The sequence below is a fragment of the Acomys russatus genome, chromosome 13 (genome assembly GCF_903995435.1).
Source record: "Acomys russatus chromosome 13, mAcoRus1.1, whole genome shotgun sequence".
NCBI lineage: Eukaryota > Metazoa > Chordata > Mammalia > Rodentia > Muridae > Acomys > Acomys russatus.
This window is the reverse complement of record NC_067149.1, coordinates 41,726,303-41,747,745: the sequence shown is the minus strand read 5'-3', so window position 1 is coordinate 41,747,745 and position 21,443 is coordinate 41,726,303. Positions and strand designations below refer to the sequence as shown.

The 21,443-nt window shown below is 48.7% G+C and overlaps 1 protein-coding gene across 1 annotated transcript in view; it reads right to left on the bottom strand.

Moving 5' to 3' along the window:
- Positions 1–21,443, bottom strand: part of Slc6a11 (solute carrier family 6 member 11) — a 115,545-nt gene that overhangs the window by 72,790 nt on the left and 21,312 nt on the right. The window contains exon 5 of the mRNA XM_051155100.1: positions 10,197–10,329. Within this exon, the coding sequence (XP_051011057.1) occupies positions 10,197–10,329 (133 nt within the window). The remainder of the gene's footprint in view (positions 1–10,196; positions 10,330–21,443) is intronic.

Sequence of the window (21,443 nt, the reverse complement as noted above, 5' to 3'; positions counted from 1 at the left end):
CATCTCAAGAGGCAAAGAAAGGTCAGTGGTCACCCTGGAGGGCAGAGCTACGGTCAAACCCACATCTGCCAGGGGCCGGAGGCAGGATGCGGTGGTCTCTGCTTTTCCTCTGTGTGCTGATGAGGAAGGGTTTGTGATGCACTGTGACAGACGGGTTGCACCCTGGCTCACCTGCTGTGTGTGTGTGACTCTGTACATCACTTACCTCTCTGGACCTTAGTGCCATTCCTGAAGTGGGTTTGCCTACACTCAGGTGAACACCTGCTGTAAAGGCTGAATCCCACGATGAGAGCAGAACACCAAGATTCCATGTCAGGAACACAGTAGGTGTCTCGAAAATGCTGCTCCTCAGCTCAGTGGGAAGAGCCTGGACCTGGAATCTGCCCCTGTCTGACTGCTGTCAGATGGCTGGTATGGCATTTTTCCAGTGCTTCCCCCTCAATGGTGGTCAAAGTCACTTAAAGCTCGTGCTCCAGGGCCGAGCTTTACTCTGAGTCACAAACATTTTTTACCCACTCAGTGTCAATGTTCATCTTCTCCCCCAAGACAGCATTTCCCACCACTGTTCCCTGAGCCACTGAGGGTACAGGAGATGTGGCGGGAGAAGCATCAAGCGTGTGACTGCCCAGAAGATGCTGTGGCTTGCCGATCCAGCAGGTCTTTTCACACACTGGGCATCACATGCTTATTGGACCACTCAGCCATTTAGGTCATCATTTGGCGTATCTGTGTGACTTCCTTTGGGGACAAAGTCATTGCTGCTCTCAGCATCCCTGACCTGCATGGAGTTGACCGTGTTCACTGGCTACAAGGTGGAAGGAAAGAGGAGAAAGACTGATTTATAGGTACCCTGGTTCCACATACATATCATCCCTAAGTTGTTATCAAAAGTTCAGTATAGGAAACACATAAAACAGCTGTGTACCTCCTCATCGTAAGTGCACAGAGAGTAGTTGCCTACTATACTTTATATAGATAGGGCAACCACTGTGTCCCACTGGTGTTAGCACCAGCACGGAAGAATGTGCTGAATAATATCACTGTGCTGTGACATTACAGTGCCTCTGGTGTAACCGACAGGAACTTTCCAGTTCACTGTTACTCTTCAGCACCACAGTTGTGTGGTCCCTTGTTGACTAAAATATCATTGTTTGGCACACAACTGTTCTCTGAGCGGGCATGGGTTAAGTATGGTGGCAATAGTGATGCTGAAACGGGGCCTGAATCAGGACCCTGAGAGAATGGAGCAGGTCCCATCCACCACAGAGCAAACTGGCCATTGGTCTGCAGGTGATGGTGTGTGGGGACACCTATAATGTGACAGCTATGACTTAGCCACCCATGTACTAACACCCTAGGGAATATGACTCACCCTTAGTGCCCCAGGACATTTGTTCACTATGGTTCTGCCACATGCACAGAGCTGGCTTACATTGTAAGTCCCCCTATCCTGAGCCATGCACACATGGTGACACGCAGTGCCTTCCTTCCCTGTACTACACACTAGAGAATGCCTTCTGCAGCTCTGCCCCTTGTTAAACACCCTTTGATGTAAAAGGAAACTGAGGCTGCACTAACAGCACTGTTGAAAGAGAAACGGTACCTGCTTGCTACCTGTAGACTGTCACCTCTCATCACCTGGGCCTCTGACAGTACTAACATCTTCTGGGGGCAGAACAAAAGCTCCCCTTGTTTCTGGCTTGGTTTCCCAACAGCACAGTGTCTGTCTCTGATGGGAGGAGAGCCTCTTTAGTTATTCTGTCTATCTTGCAGGGCGATGATGCCCCGTGTCCCTGGGAGACCCACCAACCCACACAGGGTTGGGGCTCTACACAGTACCAGATGCCAGGGAAGGGCTGAAAAGGGTTAATAGTGACTTCCTTCCCCCAGGCCCCATTTGAGCTCCTGCAGGCTTTCTCCAGAGCTGGCTGGGCCTACAGAACAGCCCCCATCCCCCAGCAATCACTCGGACTTTGGGGGGCCTTTGTGCTTTAATAAAGACGGTATTACTGAGTGGCAAAGCTTCCTCCCTTCCAAGTCCCCTTGCTGCCAGCGTTCTGCTAAAGGTGAAACTCAGCCATTCAATACCAGAGAAAGGGCTGAATTGGATGCTGGACTCTTTTGACTCAGTGTCACAATCTACCGGGCTCCCAAACTGCCGCACTAAGAGTAGCACCCTGACACCGCACTGTGGCTTCGCGTTTGGGGACTCCTGGCTGGGATCTTTGCATGGCGGCTGCTGGGGTGCTCTGCATGCCTCTCATGATCGCTCCAGTTTCCTTTCTGAAAGCAGACATCAGCACCACTGGGCCAGCCCCACCACCAAGGCTGCTTAAGGGCTGGGAGGCAGGGCTATCCAGCTCTGTTTCTGGGCCTGTCCTCTGCTCTCCTTAACTCCCCTACCCCCTTCACTCTTCCTCCATGCCTCACTAAACCCAGTAGGTACTTTACAGGGTACTCCTGATGTACAGATCACCCATGCAGGACCCCCTGTCTTTGCTGGCGGCTATGCTTCAATGGTGGGAGCGATCGCAGAGTCTCCCGAGCCTTCCTCCCCTTGGTTGTCTCCATCTTCAGCTCCAGCTACAAAGCCTGCACCCGTGGGCCTCCATACACCTGCTCCTCCCAGAACCCATGGACTCTGACAGCATCCTCCAGGACAGAGTGAGTTAAGAGTCTGGGTGAAGGAGGCTCCTCAGTCATCTGCCTCGCTACTTCTAACATCCAGACCAGATGACATGGTCGGTCTGTTTAGGAGTCTTTGTGTCACCTCCAGTTCCTGACCTTCTGGGTGAATGAGGGAAGGGAAAGAAAACAAACTCAATTCAAGGCTGTTTGCAGCTGTTTCTGGATGAGGGTCTCTCTCTCTCTCTCTCTCTCTCTCTCTCTCTCTCTCTCTCTCTCTGTGTGTGTGTGTGTGTGTGTGTGTGTGTGTGTGGCTTTTTTTTTTTTTTAACTTTTTCCCCCTGCCTTGGTGTCCTGGGGCTTTGAAAAGAACAACAGAGTCCTAGAGCAGTGAAAAGACAGGATTCTTCTTCAAATCCCGGCTAATCCTGCAGCTTCCTCTGAAGGGGCAGCAGGGGGAGGGGGAAGGGACCAAACTTGTTTTTATAGGTCCTCCCCTCCCAACCACTGCTCCTGGAGACCAGGAAACGAGGGGGAAAAATCCATAAATCATCCACGGTGAAGGACTGAAGGGACAGAGAAAGACAGGGTGCCAGCCGAAGAGGAGGCATCGGGACAGCCTGAGGGTTTATTCTGTCTGCTGGATAGGACAGCTGTCTACCAAAAGCCAAGTGTCCAAGCCAGAAGCTGGGCTGGCCACCCCTGCTCAAAAGGTGGAAGACAGCAAGGGCTCAGTGTCTATGCGTGCAGAGCAATGCCACCCCAAAGGGGGTTTGGGTGTAACCGCTCTGCCCCAGGCCTCTGCCACTGCTTTTCCGGTCATCTGCGAGCAGGCAGAAAGTCAGCCATGATCCTCTTCCCCAAAGTCTCCTCGTCCATAGAGTAAATCCGCCCCCCCCCACACACACATGCCCTTGCACAGGGTAGGAGGTCTGATTCAAGTCTCTGCTCATTTCCCAGTCTGTCAATCACCACCGGCTCTTGCCCTGGCTCTGCAGTGCTCCTGACTTCATCATGGCCTCCCCACTGGGGAACTGACCCTAGACTGTCTGTCCCATGCTGTCTTTGGGGAGCCCCTTCTGCTAAACTCCATCATTCTGCAAACGGCATTTCTGTTATTTATTTCCCTCCCTCACAGGAAATTAGAAGCTCCATGGCTCGTGGCACTTGCCACTGACTAGAGCCTCTGCCTCATGTGCAGGGCACAGTGGGTGCACAGCCAACACTCACTGGATGGGTGAAAGTGTGACTGGAAGGATCAGGCTCCCTAGAAAATGAGTTCTGGGCTGGGCTAAGAGTTCTGTGGTAGAGCTGTTTGCCTACCATGCCCAAGGCTCTGAGTTGCACCTCCAGCACTCCCAAAATAACAGACTAAATCTCAAACACATGGAAGAGATCAGACATGGGAGATACTATAGGTGGAGGCAGAATAAGCAGTATGTGTTTGTGATTGCCTGTGTGGGCACATGTGTGTGTGTGTGTGTGTGTGTGTGTGTGTGTGTGTATGTATGTATCTATGTATGTGTGTGTACATGTGTCTGTGAGTATATGTACATGTGTATATAAATGTGTTTGTGCAATATACATTTGTATACATGTTTGTGCGCATGTATATGCATGCATGTGCATGTGCATGCACATGTGTGTGTATGTGTGATTGTGTGTATCTATGCGTACACGTGTGGGTATGTGTCGATGTATATGTGGACATGTGTATGTAGGTGTGTCTATATGTATGTGTGTGCACATATGTATATATGTGTTTATTTATGTGTATATATGTACATGCATGAGTATGGGTCTATATGTGTACTATGTATGTATGTGCATGTATCTATGTGCATATATATGTGCTCACCTGCGTGTGTGTGTGTGTGTGTGTGTGTGTGTGTGTGTGTGTGTGTGTATGTGTGAGAGAGAGAGGGGGGAGAACAAATTTCAGTATGTATACGTATGTATATATGTATGATATATATGTATATGTTTTTTCATGTGGTGTGTGTGTATTCATGTGTGAAGGACCTTTCACAAACAGTACTGTTGTTTCTCAGTGGTTGAAACAGCTCATACATTAGGCGGCAGCAGTTTTCAGTCGTTTCTTATTAAAAGGGAAATGGGTCACATAGGCACTTGAGAAGATTGGCTGAGCCTATTGAGCTACTAAGCATTCTGTCAAGGGTCAGCTCATGAGCACAGGCAGAGTATCTAACCTTACCTTCAATGTGTGCAACTAGCACTGTTGTGATCCCAATATTTGGGATGTTTATATAAATACTGTACACATTGAGATAGCTTAGATATGGGACCAAGTCTAAACATTAAATTCAGCTATGCTCTTACGTATCTTAAATGCGTGGCCTAAAGGTAGTTTTATATATTTTAGTCGACTTGTACATGAAACAGAATTATACAATCTGCAACTCCTTCAGGTGTCATACCAGTTCCCGGAAAGCTTTGGCTTTTGGGTTTTTTGATAAGGGATGCCCGACCTACCAGAGAGGTCTTGTGGGCCACACGGCCCCTTGTAGTGCGTCAGTGCCGCCATTTGTGGCAACACTCGTGTGAACAGGTATAGCTTAAAGATGCAGGCAGTGGGTAAGGTCTGCTGAAACTGCCCATGGCTGGCCAAACACTGAGTTAGATGAAGGTCGAGCAAAGTCATCACAGGAGAATACAGACAAAAAGCTTCCAAATATGCAGAGCTTCAAGCAGCAGCAGATCAGCTGCCATAGCCCAGCCACAGCACTGACTCACATCAGTGTTCTGATCGGATGAGGTGAAAGACGGGCCCTGCAAATTCACCTGCAATTGTGCTTCGTCTGACACACGGCACCTGAGTATGTTGGTCTATGTACAAAAGTGGTTTTGTCTCTACAAAGGTCGTCAGCAAACTTGGCTGACAACTGGATGACAGGTTAGATGAGCTGGTCAAAATAATTTAGTGCTCTTGTGCCCCTGGGACCAAGAAAGGAAGCTCAGGGCAGAGGCAGGCATGATGAATTGGTAGATGTATAAAACACGGACACAAGAAAATCCCAAGGTTGCCTCAATGATCAGGGCCTCTGGTGTTTGTCTTCCACAGTGACACTTTATCACGTGGGAAGTAACGAGTCCTGATTCAGCCTTGTTCACTCAGGACTTACAATACAATTAACAAACATTTGGTTTCCTTTTTTCATAGGATACTTTTGGAGCATCCATAGTCTCTAGAGCAGTGATTCTCAACCTGTGGGCCGTGACCCCGTTGGGAGTTGCACACCAAATATCCTGTGTATCAGATATTTACACTATGATTCATAACAGTAGCAAAATTACAGCTATGAAGTAGCAACAACAATAATTTTATGGTTGGAGTTACCACAATATAAGGAATTGTGTTAAAGGGCCGCGGCGTTAGGAAGGTTGAGAACCACTGCTGTAGAGAGAAGGAATGGCACTGAAACCTCAGCTGTGTTTCTGGGGCAGGGAAATAAAGAGATGAATGAGCAGCTCCTGTGTGCTTGAAACTATGACCACCATCTTGTCCTTGAATTTGTTCCTTGCTGAGGACACAGAACAGGAGAAGACCTAAATTTGATGCTAGCAAGGCTCCTGGCCAATGGGCAGCCTTGGGCCAACTTTATAGTCTTTCATGACTCATAAGAGAGTTTTACCTTAAAAAACAAAGATGCCCCCAGTGTTGAACACACTGGATTCTAACATTCGAGAAACCCTGGACAGTCTTAGGATCTGACTTGCTCAGTTGTTGCATTACTGAGGACCAGTGTGTGGGCACTCAATGGCAGCTGCTTATCTGAGCATGCCTACTCTTACAGGCTGCATGCTTGCCTACCCATCCTTAAGAGCTGCACACTGCATGCTCATGGAGGACCACACTATACACTGTCTTCACTGGCACAGGGTAGGATCTGTGCTCTCTACCAGGTTTATGAAGCAACAGATACATGGCGGGGCCCTTTCCTGCATCCCTTCCAACTTGGAGAAGCATCTATTGAGGTTAGGTTTGTTCACTGGACCCCAGAAGATACTTTGTGATGTCCTCTGTGATGTCTGACATCTTCTGAAGGAGATATCAATGATAAAAAAGATATCAATGTGGCCCATCATGGCCATCCATCTTAGACATATCCCCACCGGACAACACTATGGGGACTTTACTTGTGGCATGTCACAGATTCCTCTGGAATCTGTATGTTGTTAATCTGTTCCCAAATCCACTGATTGTGAGGCCAGGCCAGCAGTGTCTGCCTCTCTGACCAAGGGAAGAATTGAGCAAATTGTGCTGAAGTCGGGAGCAGTTTTCACGTTGGAGATAGGAGAGACCAGGAACTTTTCTGACATTAATGAACGTGTCTGCTGATCTCTGACTTTGGGAAGCATGTTGGATCTTCAGGAAGGAGATGAAAAGGAGATACCAACCCATCCAGACGTAGGCAGTCCAGAGAAGGGAAGGTGGGTACCTACTTCTTTGAGGAATGCCATGCAAATGACTCTGGCCAGGGCCTGCATTCTGGGACCAGAGGGAGTCACTACCCACACATGACATCCCAGATAACCCAATGTGTCATTTTCGGGTGCTTTTGTATAGCATTAAAAAATCCTTCTGGGTTCCAGACTCATCTCTAAGATGCAGTAGGTAAAAAACAAACAAACAAACAAACAAACAGAAGCTAACCTATGCCATAGACCATACCTCCAAACCAACTGTACCTCCATAAGTTTCTGGATGTAACCTTGGAACCCCACCATTTATAAAAAAAACTTAGGCTTGACCTAACACACTTGCTCTGCAACACTGGACAAGTGCCTTTTTGTCTCCATGCCTCAGTTTCTTCATACATAAAGTTGGGGTGGTGTGGCCTTGATGGCTTAAGGAGTTTTAGTTCTGGACAAATAGCTCTCACCCTGCATGTCACTGTGGTGTTGGGGACACAAGGAGCATCCTATGAAAGCCAGCCTATAAGAGTAAGGTCCATCAGCTCACCAGATACAGCATCAGTACTGCCTTGAAAAGCCTTTGCTCAGACATACGCAGCAACTCCTGAGTACCTAAGGAGTCCCCTTAACCTCCTCCTAATTAGGTCACAGGAGCCATCACTGTCCTCAGGGTACCACAGGTTTGGTACGATGGTGACCTTACACAGAATATGGCCTGTGCAGTCCCCAGTGCTTAGATTTCAGCCCCACCTACTGCTGCCTGCTTGGGTTAGTTTCTCAATCTGCTGCCTCTGCAAACAGGGCTACTGAGCCCCCACCTTGCAGGGTTGCCCCAAGGCCTGAGGGGAGCATCCACCAGACCCAGTACAGAGGATGGCAATGTAGCGCCGAGAACTCTGGTTATGATAGCAGTTGTGTTGCCACTTCTACCAAAGATGTAACAAAGGGAGCCAAGGAAGGTGTGCCCCTCATGACACTACAGCAATCTCCATGTTAGCCAGGTACATGCCAACGGGTGTGGTGGCATACCCCAACACTCAGAAGGTGGAGTCAGGAGGATTGGGGCTTAAGGTCATCTTCAGCTACACAGCAAGTTTAAAGCCACAAAAACACAACAAAACAAGAGTCAAAGAAAGGCAGAGGGCAAATTTCTGAGTTGAGGTAGAGGCACAGTCACAAGATACCAGGCTGGTTGATCACTCAGACTCTGGATTTCTCCCTGTGAAACAGAACACTAACTCCCCACAATGGGGGGATGAAATGTCCAAGACAGATGTATCACCTCCACCCCAAGTGAAGGGCTGGGAGAGAAGGCATGGCTGAAGTTATGCTTACTTCTCCTCTTCCTTGGCAGCTTCATCTGAAATCCCTTAGACTGCACCTACCCTTCTTAGAGCCCAGTTCCCCAACAGGAGTTCTCCAAACACATGGGCTATCCACCACCCCAGACAATGACATGTAGTTCACGTAAGAGTTGAGTGCAAATGCATCTTGCTGTGGCCACATGTTGAACTCTTATGGGCAACTCCTGTACATAAACCGCAGATGGATCAGCTCTCCCTAGACTACACGCCACTGTTGCCAAGCCCACCAAACTAGAAACAACCCTCAAGAGACAGTACTCGGGGCTGTACTAGCCGAACCTGGCCTTTCCCCTCCAGGTTCCTCAGGCATTTCCACCGACCTACTGGGGAAGGGTACAGAATGCACTTTCCTCACTTGTAGAAACCTGTTGAGGGTTAGTAAGATAGCTCAGCAGGGAAAACCACTCGCTGCCAAGCCTGACAACATGAGTTTGATTCCCTCAGCTGACTCCAGTAAGCTGTCTTCTGTGGTCCCGCTCCCCAAACACATACTAGCTTAATAAAAATGTGAAACCCACTAAATCATGCTAGTCTACAGCAGGACTCACAAACCACCTTTAATATTTTTGTCCTTTTTGTTTCCCTTCTCTTCTTGTTCTTCCTCCTCCTTTTCTTCCTCTAAATAGGGTCTTGCTACACAGCCTAGATCCCGACTTTGAACTCAGTTCTCCCACCCAGCCTCCCAAGCACCGAGGTACAAGAAATGTTTCATTTCCTATTTCCCACAAGAAAACAAAATGAGTTCCAGACAGGAGACTACTGGCCTTGATACTCAGCCTCAGGGGACAGTGGGAGACGGTGGCCAACCAGAACACCTGATTTCTAAACTTTGCCAATGAATTAACTCTTCTCCTTTAATTCATTTCTTCTTGTAAACCACTCAAGTGAGATAGACATGCCCACAAATATCACATGGCTGATCCTCTATCGCTCTTTCAGTGGCACAGTCCACGTTGTGCTATGACCAAAGACCCCTTGAACTTCCCAGCTCCTAGAACCTGGCCCATGGCCAGGTTCTAACCAGCAGCCTGTGAGTAGAAGAGACACACACAACTTCCAGGCAGCTCAGAGTTGGCCACCATCTCCCCATTCTCCTCCCTTGTCACCCTGGAGGTCAGCTGGTATTGCTGGCACAGCAAGGCTGCAAGACAGAAGTCCACAGTGTAGGAATGTGAGACATAGGGACATCTAGGGAGGTCAGTGGGAGGCCAGCACTGTCTTCCCTGGTATGTACCTGGAGTCAGGCTCAGTGGCATAAGAATTATAATAGCCCTATCTGTTCGGCATAGTTCAGTTTTTAATACATCTTATCCTACCTTACCCATGTGACTGTTGGCTCACCCAGAAAGGCGAGCTAAGGCTTTATTCCACAGAGAATACCAAAGCTTAAAGCAGAGTAGAATAAACCGGGCGTGGTGGTGCACACCTTTAATCCCAGCACTCGGGAGGCAGAGGCAGGTGGATCGCTGTGAATTTGAGGCCAGCCTGGTCTACAAAGTGAGTCCAGGATGGCCAAGGCTACACAGAGAAACCCTGTCTCGAAAAACAAAAAACAAAAAAACAAACAAACAAAAAAAAAAAAGCAGAGTAGAATAGCTCCAAAGGGTGTGGCAGCTCTGTGGAGGAGCTAACCCCGTGCTCCCAGGTGGACTCTTTATCCAGTGTTCCTCCTATCAACTTAGAGCTTCTTGCTGGTCTATAGGTCACTTGTTAGCTTCTGCAGAAACCATCAGCTGCTGACAGCTAACTGCTCAACAGTTAACCTCTTACCTTTCCAGTTGACTTAGTACCCTTCCAGATGCAGAAATAGCAGATGGTCCAGGCCGCCAGGAGACACAGTGCCAACTCCCACCGGAGGTTCCCAATGTGCTCGATACCATCGGATATAGCCAAGACTCGGCGTCTGTGGAGAGAAGGTGGGAGAGTCACTGGACCGAAGATGGCCCATTGTGCCCCTACCTGTGGCAAAGCCTAGGCAATAGAGGAGCAAGGACGGGCTACCTTCCAATGCCCCCATCCTCCATCATTCATCAACTGTGAAACCCTGGGCTGGACAAGGGGCCTCTGAGAAGGACAAGACCCAGCCTGTGTCTTTGTGGAACCACACGCTGGAGGAAAGTAAAAGCATGCAGCACAATGGGCTTAGAAATCACCCCCATAAAGTCTGCTGGATCCAGGAGACTGCACTGCTGTGTAAACAGTCTGTGTGTTTACAAGGAGACTATACATCGCTGCCCTGCCAAACTCATGGGTGGCGAAAGGATTATGGAATATGTGTCAAATCAGAGAGAAGCTTCTAGAGCTGGGGATCGTGGGTCTCTAGCTCCCTTTTCCTCCTTTTGCTGCAACTATAGAAGACTGCGAAGGTGAGGCTTCTAGAAGCTCCATTCCTCAAGGATTATCCAAGACACGATGCAAGTAATAAAGAGGAAACTGCAGTTTGCATCACTCAGATCTCTGCAGTGCTTGTTAACTGCCACATAACTCAAGCCATCTTCACTGTTGCAGGGAGCCCCTGGAAGCTTCCTGGTAGAAGGGATACAGGATCTGTACCCTGAAGGAAGGCCTAGTAAAACTTCTAGAGACAGAGCACATTTGGGGGACAGAGGCATGGGGCACAGAGGGCAGATGGACGGTAGGAGGAGTAGACAGAGGAGGGATCCATGCCAAGGAGGAAGAGGAGGACTCATGCTAAAGGGAAGATACCAAGTGTACCCAGGCCATAGAGCATCAAGGATAGCAGGTATGCTGTAAATGCCTCCCCCACGGCCTTCCCCGAGAGACCAGCAATTCTTCAGAGTCAACGCATGCCTGGCTCCCAGAGCCCACCCTGGGGTTGTGTTTCTTTAAAGTCAAACTCGCCACGCTCCATATTGTGTCCAACCGTGGCACCAGCACAAACCCCCTCCACACTTGCTCCATGAACCCCATTCTGGCTGCCAAGCCACCCCTACCAGACGGTGCCAGTTGCCTTTAGTGCTCTGAGAATGTCCCCGGAGAAAGGAACTCCCATCCCACCAAGCATGAAAGCCACCCTCAGTGTCTGTCTCCCTGGGAATCAGCTCGGGCCTGATTCTGCATTAATTACTCAATGACACCAATTAGCACTGGTCAGCGGGCTCCCTGTAGCCCCAGCCCCTGCTGGAGAAATCAGGCAGGCCCCCAAACAAAATCACACTGTGGGCAGCCACAGGGTTACTAGAAACCAGATCATGGCTGGAGGAAATGGGAGCAACCACCCTCAGTACACATCTTCTGGGGACCTACTACGTGCTGGGCACTAAGGTTCCAAGAATAGAAGGTCAGGATGTTCAACTAAGCTAAGCTGGATGTAAGAGGGGTACAAGTTAAGTGAGAAGAAAGGAGTTGGCTGGCTAGACCCAACAATGACCATGGTTCTTGCTTCGAGTGCTTTAGTAGCCCTCAGCTTGAAGTCATCTGAAGCTCTCACGCCTCATAAAAACCTGATGAGTCTTTAAAAACCTTACAGAACGTCTAGTGTGGAAGCCAAGACACATCTTTGCGAAGCAGAACCCTGGGCGCACTGGGCCATGTCTTACGTGGATTTCTTACCAAAGAAAACATTTGGATTCAACAGAAGCAGAACTCCAGTAATGGAAAAGAAACTGACAATTGCCACTTGAGTCATTTTTAACTTTGCCTTTTTCTTGACAGGAATTGGGGAATGGAATCCCCTCTACCTTCCTCTGCTGGCTCAGTTCCTCTCACTCTTCAAAGCGTGTCCACCTTTAGTTTCTTACAGGAAGATTTTTACACACACACACACACACACACACACACACACACACTGTAGCAGTCAGGACAGGTTGAGTCTTGCCATAGTAACAACCATTCCCTCCAAAGATCTATCTGAAAGGTGGACAGCAACAACATTCTTTTCTTGCTTGCGTACACTGGGTCCTTTGAACAATTATTTCAGGGATAGAATTTCTCCCTAGAAATATAACTCCCTAAATTGTACAGGGAATTTCAGGGTGCCCACTTCCTATCCTGTCCATATATTAGGAACCCAGTAGCAGATGTGCATCTATTGTCTTATAAGTTGCTATTCCAAACACTCCAAAGTGCCCTCCTTGTCCATTGGTTGGCAAGAAGAAAGAATCTAAACAAGACCTATGGTCCTTTGCATAGACATCACATGGCATGCTCTGTATCTGTCTATTCTAGGTTTGGGACAACTCATGGAAAACCACACAGGTTACCCAGCTCGAAGTTGTGTGCATGTTCGTGTGTGTGTGTGTGTGTGTGTGTGTGTGTGTGTGTGTGTGTGTGTGTGCGCTTGCACCCGAGAGTGTATGTTCATATTGGTGAACTTGTTTGTTGAACTGTGGATCTGAAGTCTGAAAATATACAGGCAGGGACAGAGAGGAAGGAGAGAGCAGGCCTGCCAGGAGTGAGCTGGCTGCACTCCCCTCTTCGCACTGTGGAAGCTGCAAACCTCAGAGCCTTGAACAGCCCTCCCTGGTGCCCCCTCACTTAACCCAACAATCTCTAGTTAGGAAGCAGCACACAAAAAAGCCACAGCGGATGAGCTGCTCTTTTGTTCCATCAGACTCTATTTGAAAACACCTTCAAACTATTTTCTTTACATTGAACAGATGCTGCTTCTCACTCAGAAGGTTCTGGAGAAAAGCTGGGCTCAGTGGATGGGATTCTCAGCTTGCTGGGCTGTGGGGGCTGTTTTGAGACCCACAAGGGCAGTTTTTTGAGAATGTGGGGGCTGGGCCCTCCACAGCAGAGACTCTTCCTGGGAAAAAGCTTTCTTAATGACCCTCCCCGATAAAGCACTGGAGCACAAGAGGCGTCTGAATGAGGAAGAGCTTGCTGCCAACATGCTGGCCGGCAAGGACCCAGGACCGGACCTCTGGACACTGTGCCCAGAGCGGAGCGGACACACTCAACACTCAGGACTAGCCAGAGAGCCTTGGGAGATAAGCGTATGCAAGTCACGCTTACTGAGCATTCTGCGCCCGGCACTGGAGCAGATCCAGACAGTACCTTTTAGCATATTTCTGGAGACTTCCCCCTGGAGGCTGATTTCAGCCTGGGGGAATACGGCCAGGTGTCTCCAGCCCTTGGCACATACCAAACAGCTGGGCTCAAGCCCAGCTGTTTCCTGCCAGGTGTTCCACCATGGTTGGGGAGAGATCTCTCTGGATCCTAGCTTCCTCATGTGCAAAAAGAAATTAATGGCACCTCCCCCCAAGTCTGCCCAGGCATAAGAGCATCTATCCCAGGAGCGGTGAGGCAAGGACATTTATGATTATTGCTTCAAGGATGGGAAAACTGAGGTACAGCCAGGTTAAGGAAGTTGGCTAGAGTCATATCAGCAAGTGATGGAGCTTAGGTCGGAATGCAGAAACCTTCACTGGGTCTCCCAGAACCCTAATATCACTACCGTATTCCTTCCAGCTTTACTAACTACAGCCCAGAGCTGTCTCACACACCTCTGCACAGTGGATAAAAGGAGTACCAAGTACCTATCACTACTGTGTGGATTGCTATATTTAAGAGCTTGCCGAGCACCATCCAAATCATGGGTGCTGTACCAAGTAAGAGGTCCCATAAGAACTCAGGACCCAGTGGAAAAGGAGACAAGGAAACTGCCAGTCGTGGAGAGACAAGGTCAATAGATCCTCAAGGCACAGTGGGATATTGTCACCAGGGTCAACACCACTATCAGAATGTGGAAGTTGACGGGAATGCCAAAGGATAGGAAGAAAATTAGAAGAAAAAAAAAAAGTGGGGGGGGGGCAGAGAGAAAGACACCTTGGGTGCAGAAAGTGAGCCCAGAGCGAAAGCTGGAAGCTAGAAATTGCACAGTGGAGCATGTACAGCCAGTGCAGAAGCAGAGGTGCAGGAAAAGCAGAATGTGAGCCTTGCAGTGTGGGGGGCTGTATCTCACAAAGGTGGCGGAAGCCGAGAAGTCTAAAGAAGGGAGATACCTTGTCAGGTCAGACAGGTATTTCTGGAAATCCAGCTTCACCTGTATCCGGAAGCATGGGTTGGTAAAGCTGGGGCAATGTGGGGTGCGCGGTGCAGAAGACTTTGCCTTAGGGCAGTGAACGGGGAAGGTTAGGAATCAGGCAGGGAAGTGACAGTGGTAAAGGGAGAGATGAGTTTGAAAGTGGCTGGGGCAGAAGGTGAGCCTGAAAGAGGAGAGCAATGGACCCCTCAGATGACGATGGGGAGATCCAAAAGAACAGCAGGGAGGTAGGGGAGAAAGTGGCGGGTGGCCACCGTTAAGGAAGACAAGATGGTGTCATTCCTACTTTGCTTTCTGTTTCTGAGATAAAACACTATGCCCAAAAGCAAGTTGGGGAGGAAAGGGTTATTTCATCCAAACCTTTAGCTTAGGAGGGAAGTGGGGGGGGGGTGGGAGAAGGGAAGCTGCTGAACCTCAAGGCAGGAACTGAAGCAGAGGCCACAGAGAAATACTGCTTCCTGGCTTGCTCCTCATGGCTTGTTCAGCCTGCTTTCTTATACCATGCAGGACCACCTACCCAGGGGTGGCACCACTCAACAATGAACTGGGCCCTCTCATATTAATCATCAGTCAAGAAGATGTCCCATGGGAATTTCATACAGGCCAGATGATAAAAAAAAAAAACAAAAACAAAAACAAAAAAAACCTCAGGTGGCTCATGGCGAGACACAGTGATTGAAAAGCCCAGAGGCCACTCCAGGGTCTCAGGATCCAAAGCTTAGAAAACAGACATAGGGTAAAGGGCCAGATCTAAATCTGGTACTGGCACTTTCTGAGAGAGCTGGAAAAGTGGGACGGTCTGCACCTAGCCCCCAGAACCCTGAGTCCAAGGCACAGAAAGAACGGAGAAAACCTTAAGGGGCCAAAGATAGGGCAGAGAGGCAGGGCAGCATGGGAGAAGGATACCCCAAGAGCAGTATGGGAAAAGGGTACCCCAAGGAAAAGAAGAGGGAAAGTGAGAACAAGTGAGTGATCCACCTGCCCTCAAGGCAGAGAGCTTTACTCTGCAGGAGAAAATTGGGAAGACCTATGGGGAGTGGATGGGAGGTGAGACCTCAGAGAAGTGCCTTTTTAAGGAAGTGAAGCTCTTGGGTTAGAGGAGTGAGAAGGTTAAAGGGACAGGTCAGGACAAAAGGCCAAGAAGGGAGGGAGGGAGGGAAGGAGGGAAGAGTTTCAGACACAGGGGGATGATGGTGTAAGGGGAGGGGTGGGAAGGACCCCTCCACAAAGAAAGCAGAGCTGGTAGAAACAAGCACAGAGCCCACAACGTGCCTCCCTATGAGAAGGCTGAGAGGCCGTGAACAGAAGAAGCTGGTGGTGGAGGGGGCTGTGTCAGCTGCAAAGGGAGGGGTACCCAGCTCACTTTATTCCAGCCTTATAGCGGACAGCTGCTGTGGAGGAGCTAGTTCCATCATCCTCTATGCCAATGGGGCATTGATTCTTGACACTGCAGATCCAGGCCCTTCTATGTAGCATGGTGAAATATTCTCACAGGATCCAGGGCAGCCTGCCGCATGTTCTAAATCACCTCCTAAGTAGTTCGAATGCTTGGGCACTCTTCAAACAGCTGATCTGCTTGGGGACAAATGAGCAGGAGAAAATCCAATATGTTCAGGACAGATGCAATCCCTTTTCCTCTGAGTATCTTCGGTCTGTGCTTAGTTACAAGCTGAGATTCAGAACCCAGATATGGAGTTACTGACTATCCATTCAAAAATGGGGAAACTGAGGTCCGGGCTGGTGAAGCAATTGTCCAGGGTGGGATTGTGGCATTGGAGCCAAGTTCGTTGGCTGACACCAGCTGCCTGGTGGAGCCCTACAAAGGGGAGGATGTTTTGGGCTTTGAACTTCTGTCTCTGAAAGCCTAAAGGAAGCATCTGGAACTCCCGGTAGGTTCTTCCAACCTTCTCTCCTCTCCCTCTAGATGGCTCACCTACCCAATGTGATGGCTGTGCTCTGGGCAGAAGACAATTACCTCTCAGAGTGAGGTGCCTCCAACCAGACGCTACGGAGTTGGAGGCCAGCACTGCCTCTCCTTTCTCTGCGTCCGTCCCTTTCTCCATTAAAACCTGAGAGAGGCCACGCAAAGAATAGCTCCCACCCTCCCCTGGAATACCTCATTTGTATGTCCTGCACGGAGCCTGTAAACAGATCACCTTTCTTTAACCTGCCATGTGGGAAAGTGCTGGCAGGAACGTGGAGACCGCCCTAAAAGCTGGCGCGGGGGGGGGGGGGGGGCTAGACTATAAATAGCTGTGCTGGTCTCCCAAAGCAACCAACTCCAACAACAAAAAAAGGCCCATCACCAAAACAAGTGTGCTTTCCTGGCCGCTCCAGTGGAGCCAGGGCGGCCTCTGGATTCTTCTGCCCAGGTTCTGGGAAGGAACTCAGCTCTTGAACTCTTCCCATGCCTGAGGGGCTCAGCCTCTTCCCACCCCCAACCAAACTGGGATGGAGGGTGAGACCTCTCCTTCATGTGAATGCCTTGTCTTGAGGGGGCAGCCAGATCAGATGTGCGTGTTTTAGGTAAGAGTTAGAACCCCAAGAATCCAAGAAAGGTGCATAATTGGGGGAAAAACTTGGTGTGAAGTTTCTGGGGCTCTTGTCTCTGTAGAACCCTCCAGATAGCTAAACAAGTCTCCCATCAGCCCATGTGTGTCTCCACTCTCCTGTTTCCTCTTCAGGGAAACTTCTTCTCAATTCCCCCAAGCCCACAAAGCTTTATCCCCCTCATATGTTCCAGTTCAGACAGTACAGACCACCGCATGCCTTTTTGCTCCCATCCCCAAAGCAGGGTCACCCACACATGGTGTCCCCACCTCATTGTGCACCAGGATCTCTGAGGCCAGAGCTGTGCAAGCTGCACTATGGAGGATCAGCGAGCAGACGCCTGAGGCTTTGCAAGGCATCCATCCCCAGCCCAGACCTCAGCTCTGCCCCTGCAGTGTGAGCAAAGGCAGGGGCAATCTGCAAATGAGCAAGGGCGATTGTCTTCCGATAAAACTTTATTTACAGAAGCGAGGATATGGCCAGTAGTTTGCTGACCCCTGTGACTTCTTCGCGACACTTTTGAGTTCCCGGCCCATGGTGGAATCTCAATCAAGAAAACACTGTCCACTCCAGACTTCCCAAGAGATTCTCTTAGAAGGCCTGAAATAAACACCTCGGTAGCTCTGTCTGACCTAGTGCTCCCTAACTGCCTTTAAAGGCATCCTTCAAGAAGATGCAGAGCAAATGCACAATAGCGCCCACTCCCTCACTCCCCAGCCACTAGGATGACTGCAATGCAAAAGGCAGAAAGTAACAAACAGCATCAGAAACAATAGAGTCTGATAAACCATAGAGATGTATAGCATAATAGGGCAGCAGGCCTGGGGAGCAGGTTGGCATTTTTGCAAAAAGTTAGACACACACACACACACACAAACCAACAACAACAAAAATTAAAATAAAAACAAAAAACCCTAACAATTCAGGCTGACAAGGTAGGTAAAAGTACTTGCCATGTAAGCCTGACGTCCTGAGTTTGATCTTTGGAACTTGCAGTGTCGGGGGAGAGAAGCGACTTTTGAAAGCTGTTCTTTGACCTCTACACATTCTCTCTTATTCTCTCTCTTTCTCTCTCTCTCTCTCTCTCTCTCTCTCTCTCTCTCTCTCTCTCTCTCTCTCTCTCTCTCATAATCTCTCTCTCATGCACACACTAATAATAAGAAAAAAGAATCCAGCTACCCCAGGAGTAGCAAACACAGGTGGTTCAAACCCAAACCCACACAGGAGTGTTCCCAACAGCATAGTCCTCACAGCCCAAAGGAGAAGACACCCATCGCCATTTGAATATCAACAAAATGGGCAGTGTCCACATGACCTAGATTTTATTATTTGAAAAAAAAAAAAAAATGAAGTGCAGGGTGAGGATTTCCAACCTCAAACTCAAAGTGTTCCCAAATCAGAAATGTTTGTGTGGCAATTTGATGCCATCAGTAGAAAACTCCACATCTGACCTTACAGAAACAGGTCACACTGGGAACACTGTGTAAAGTTACCCTTCACTCTGCTGTATGAGCTGTGCAAGAAACATAAGTGATTTTTGTGTTTAAACGTGTAAATATCCCAGAAGCTAGGAAAGAATTGAAAGTCTGAAACACTCTGGCCTAGGCACTGCAGATCACCACCTCCGTTCCCCCCCTACCCTCCACATCCCCGCCAAACTGAGTTTTGCTGTAGTTTCACGAATGACCCTTGAAACCATTACATGAAAGAAGCCAATTACCAAAGACCCAATACCGTTTGTATGCTCTGTCTAGATGAGACAAGTCCACGGAGACAAAGCAGATGAGAAGTGGCTTGGAGGTAGGAGCAGTGACTATTTTGGGAGATAGGAGTCAGCTAAGCCTATGTTCTGATGTTGCCCTCTGTAAACGTATTGAAGGCAATTGAACTGTGTGCTTAAGATGGTCTCATCTTATAGCATGTAAATTGTACCTCAATAAATCTACTGAAAAGCTGTTCAGGAGCAATGCCCTCCCAGCATGTTTCTAGTTTTCCAAGGCACATGGTTGTCCCCAACTATTGAGTATTCAGTTACTGATAATCTGCCATATTCTGAAAATAACAAATGGGATGTACCAGAAACAAACAATTTTTGAGTCTTAAAGAGTATATTGTTCTGAGTGGCATAATAAAATCTCTCACTGTGCTGCTACATCCTGTCCAAGGATGAATTGCCCCTTTGACCAACATATCCACAGTCTATATGCTACCTACCTTAAAAGTTACTTTTATTTTACTTAATGAGGACCACAAAGTGCTAGAATGGGATTTGGTAACTTTGTCACAGCGTTATTATTTGATGTTACTATTAGTTATTGCTGTTAACTACTGGTACAAATGTACCAATTAAACTTTATCATATGTGTATATGTGTAGGAATCTGTAGGGCTGAAATTTCCTGTGATATCTAGAACTCTGTGGTTTAGAACATATTCCCCAAGAATAAGATGGCTACCGCACTTCTATAAGTGTACATGACATATACAGAACCCCAGAAACTTGTCATTTTGTTTTACAACCATCATTATTAAGAGGAAGTGTACGCACCACACACAGGTTTAACTTGCTGTAGTGGTTTGAATGAGAATTTTACCCACAGGCTCATGTGTTTGAATACTTGGTCCAGTACTGACTCATTGGTGCAGTTGGTGAAATATTTGGGGAAGCTTAGGAAGGGGCTTTGAGGTTTAAAAAGCCCACACCATTCCCAGTATGCTCTCTGCTTCCTGCTCATGTTCGAGATGTAAGCTCTCAGCTTCTAGCTCTAGTCACCATGCCACTTGCTGAAGTGTCTCCACTCCCTGGTGAACTCTTACCTTCTAGATTCGTAAGCCCCAGTGAACTCTTCCTGCTGTAAGTTGCCTTGGTCAAGGAGTTTTATCATAGCAATAGGAAAGTAACTAATACACTAGTCCCTGTCACAAAACCAATGGGCGGCACAGCCTGGCTTTGAACTCTAGTTAAATAAATTCCTCTTCTGCCCCACCTGCTATAGCTGTGCCATGCGACCAGAGGAGCAGGAGGAAAGGAGATGGGGACAGTGAGTCTAGAAGTGGACACATCTGAGACAGCAAAGACACAGACCCTCTCCCCCCCCCTGCCCCCCCCCCCCCCCGCAAAGCCTGCTCCTCCTTGGGAGGAGTAAACAGTTCAACAGGCTGGAGACAAGTGCACCCAGGGAAGGTGGAGCAGCAGAGGGCTGCATAGCTTCACAACACAGTCTGTCCTCATGAATGGGACATCAGGTTTGATTGTCTGGAACCAGGATCCTGCCTTCTCACCTCTTCAGCAGGACTTGGGGAGCCCAAAGGCACTGTCCCCATAATTGCTCTGCACTAGTGAGAAGTTGTAAGCCCAGGGACACTCAGTCCCCTGTGCCTCACTTACCTATGGTAGTGGGGCATTACATAGAGGCTAGCTGAGAGCCACAGCTGTGGCCCCTTTTGGCTCTGTTTCTTAACAATTAGACTTTATTATACAACCCAACTATCCTATACAAGAGGGAAAAAAGGTTAAAGAGAAACAAGAATAAACCTTCTGGTGTCAGTTTTATGGGATGGACCTTTAGGTGTCTCTGGCCTGCACACTGGTCCTCTCCCCATCCACGTGTGTGTCCTCTGAACCTGCAGCAATCTCTCTTTCCTCCTCTGGGTTCCCTCCTCCCATCAAAGTTTGATTAGAAACACTATAGCCTGGCTGGAGTCCTCCCCAGCCCCCACCCCATTCGCTTCCTGAATTCTAGATCCAGGATGGTTCCTCCCAATCTACAGCAATGTCCATCTCAGTGCAAAACCTGCCAAGACTGCCTTCACCTGGGATCATGCCTATAATCCTTCCACACAACACACAGACAATGACAATGAAGAGTGGAGTCTGCCAGAGGCCACCTCTGTCCTGCTCCTTCATGCCTTTGAGCTCTAAACAGAAAACGAGTGTGGGAAGGCTGCCGGAAGTGACAGGAGCACGTGCACCAAGAGGAGCCATTATGGATCAGAGATAGCATCCTATCCACCCATCACCACATACCCACTGCAGCTCAAAGTAAGGTTTAGAAACTGTTCCATGGACCTTGGGCCTCGGCTGATAAGCCCACTGGCAATAGGAAACATCCAGCGTCTAAGAAGTGCTGGACACAGTTAACTGAGCATCCGGGAGCTGTAACACAGCACACTGAGTGTTGGTCCTTTACCCCGAGATTGCAGGCCCACTTCAAGCTATAGCTTCCTGTCCTTGCCCCATGTACAGACAGGATAGACCATGCATCTCTAAGCAGGAAACAAACGTAACCCCCAAATCAAAGCCCCGTTTATTAGTGCTTACCATTTTCACACCCTATAAAGGTGAACATGGTAAGGGAAACAATCGTGAAGGCAGGGGTATCTACACAGACACCATGCTACTGAGAGACGGGCTGAGAATCTGAGTTACTTTCCTTTATGTTAATGAAGGAGCCTTGGGTT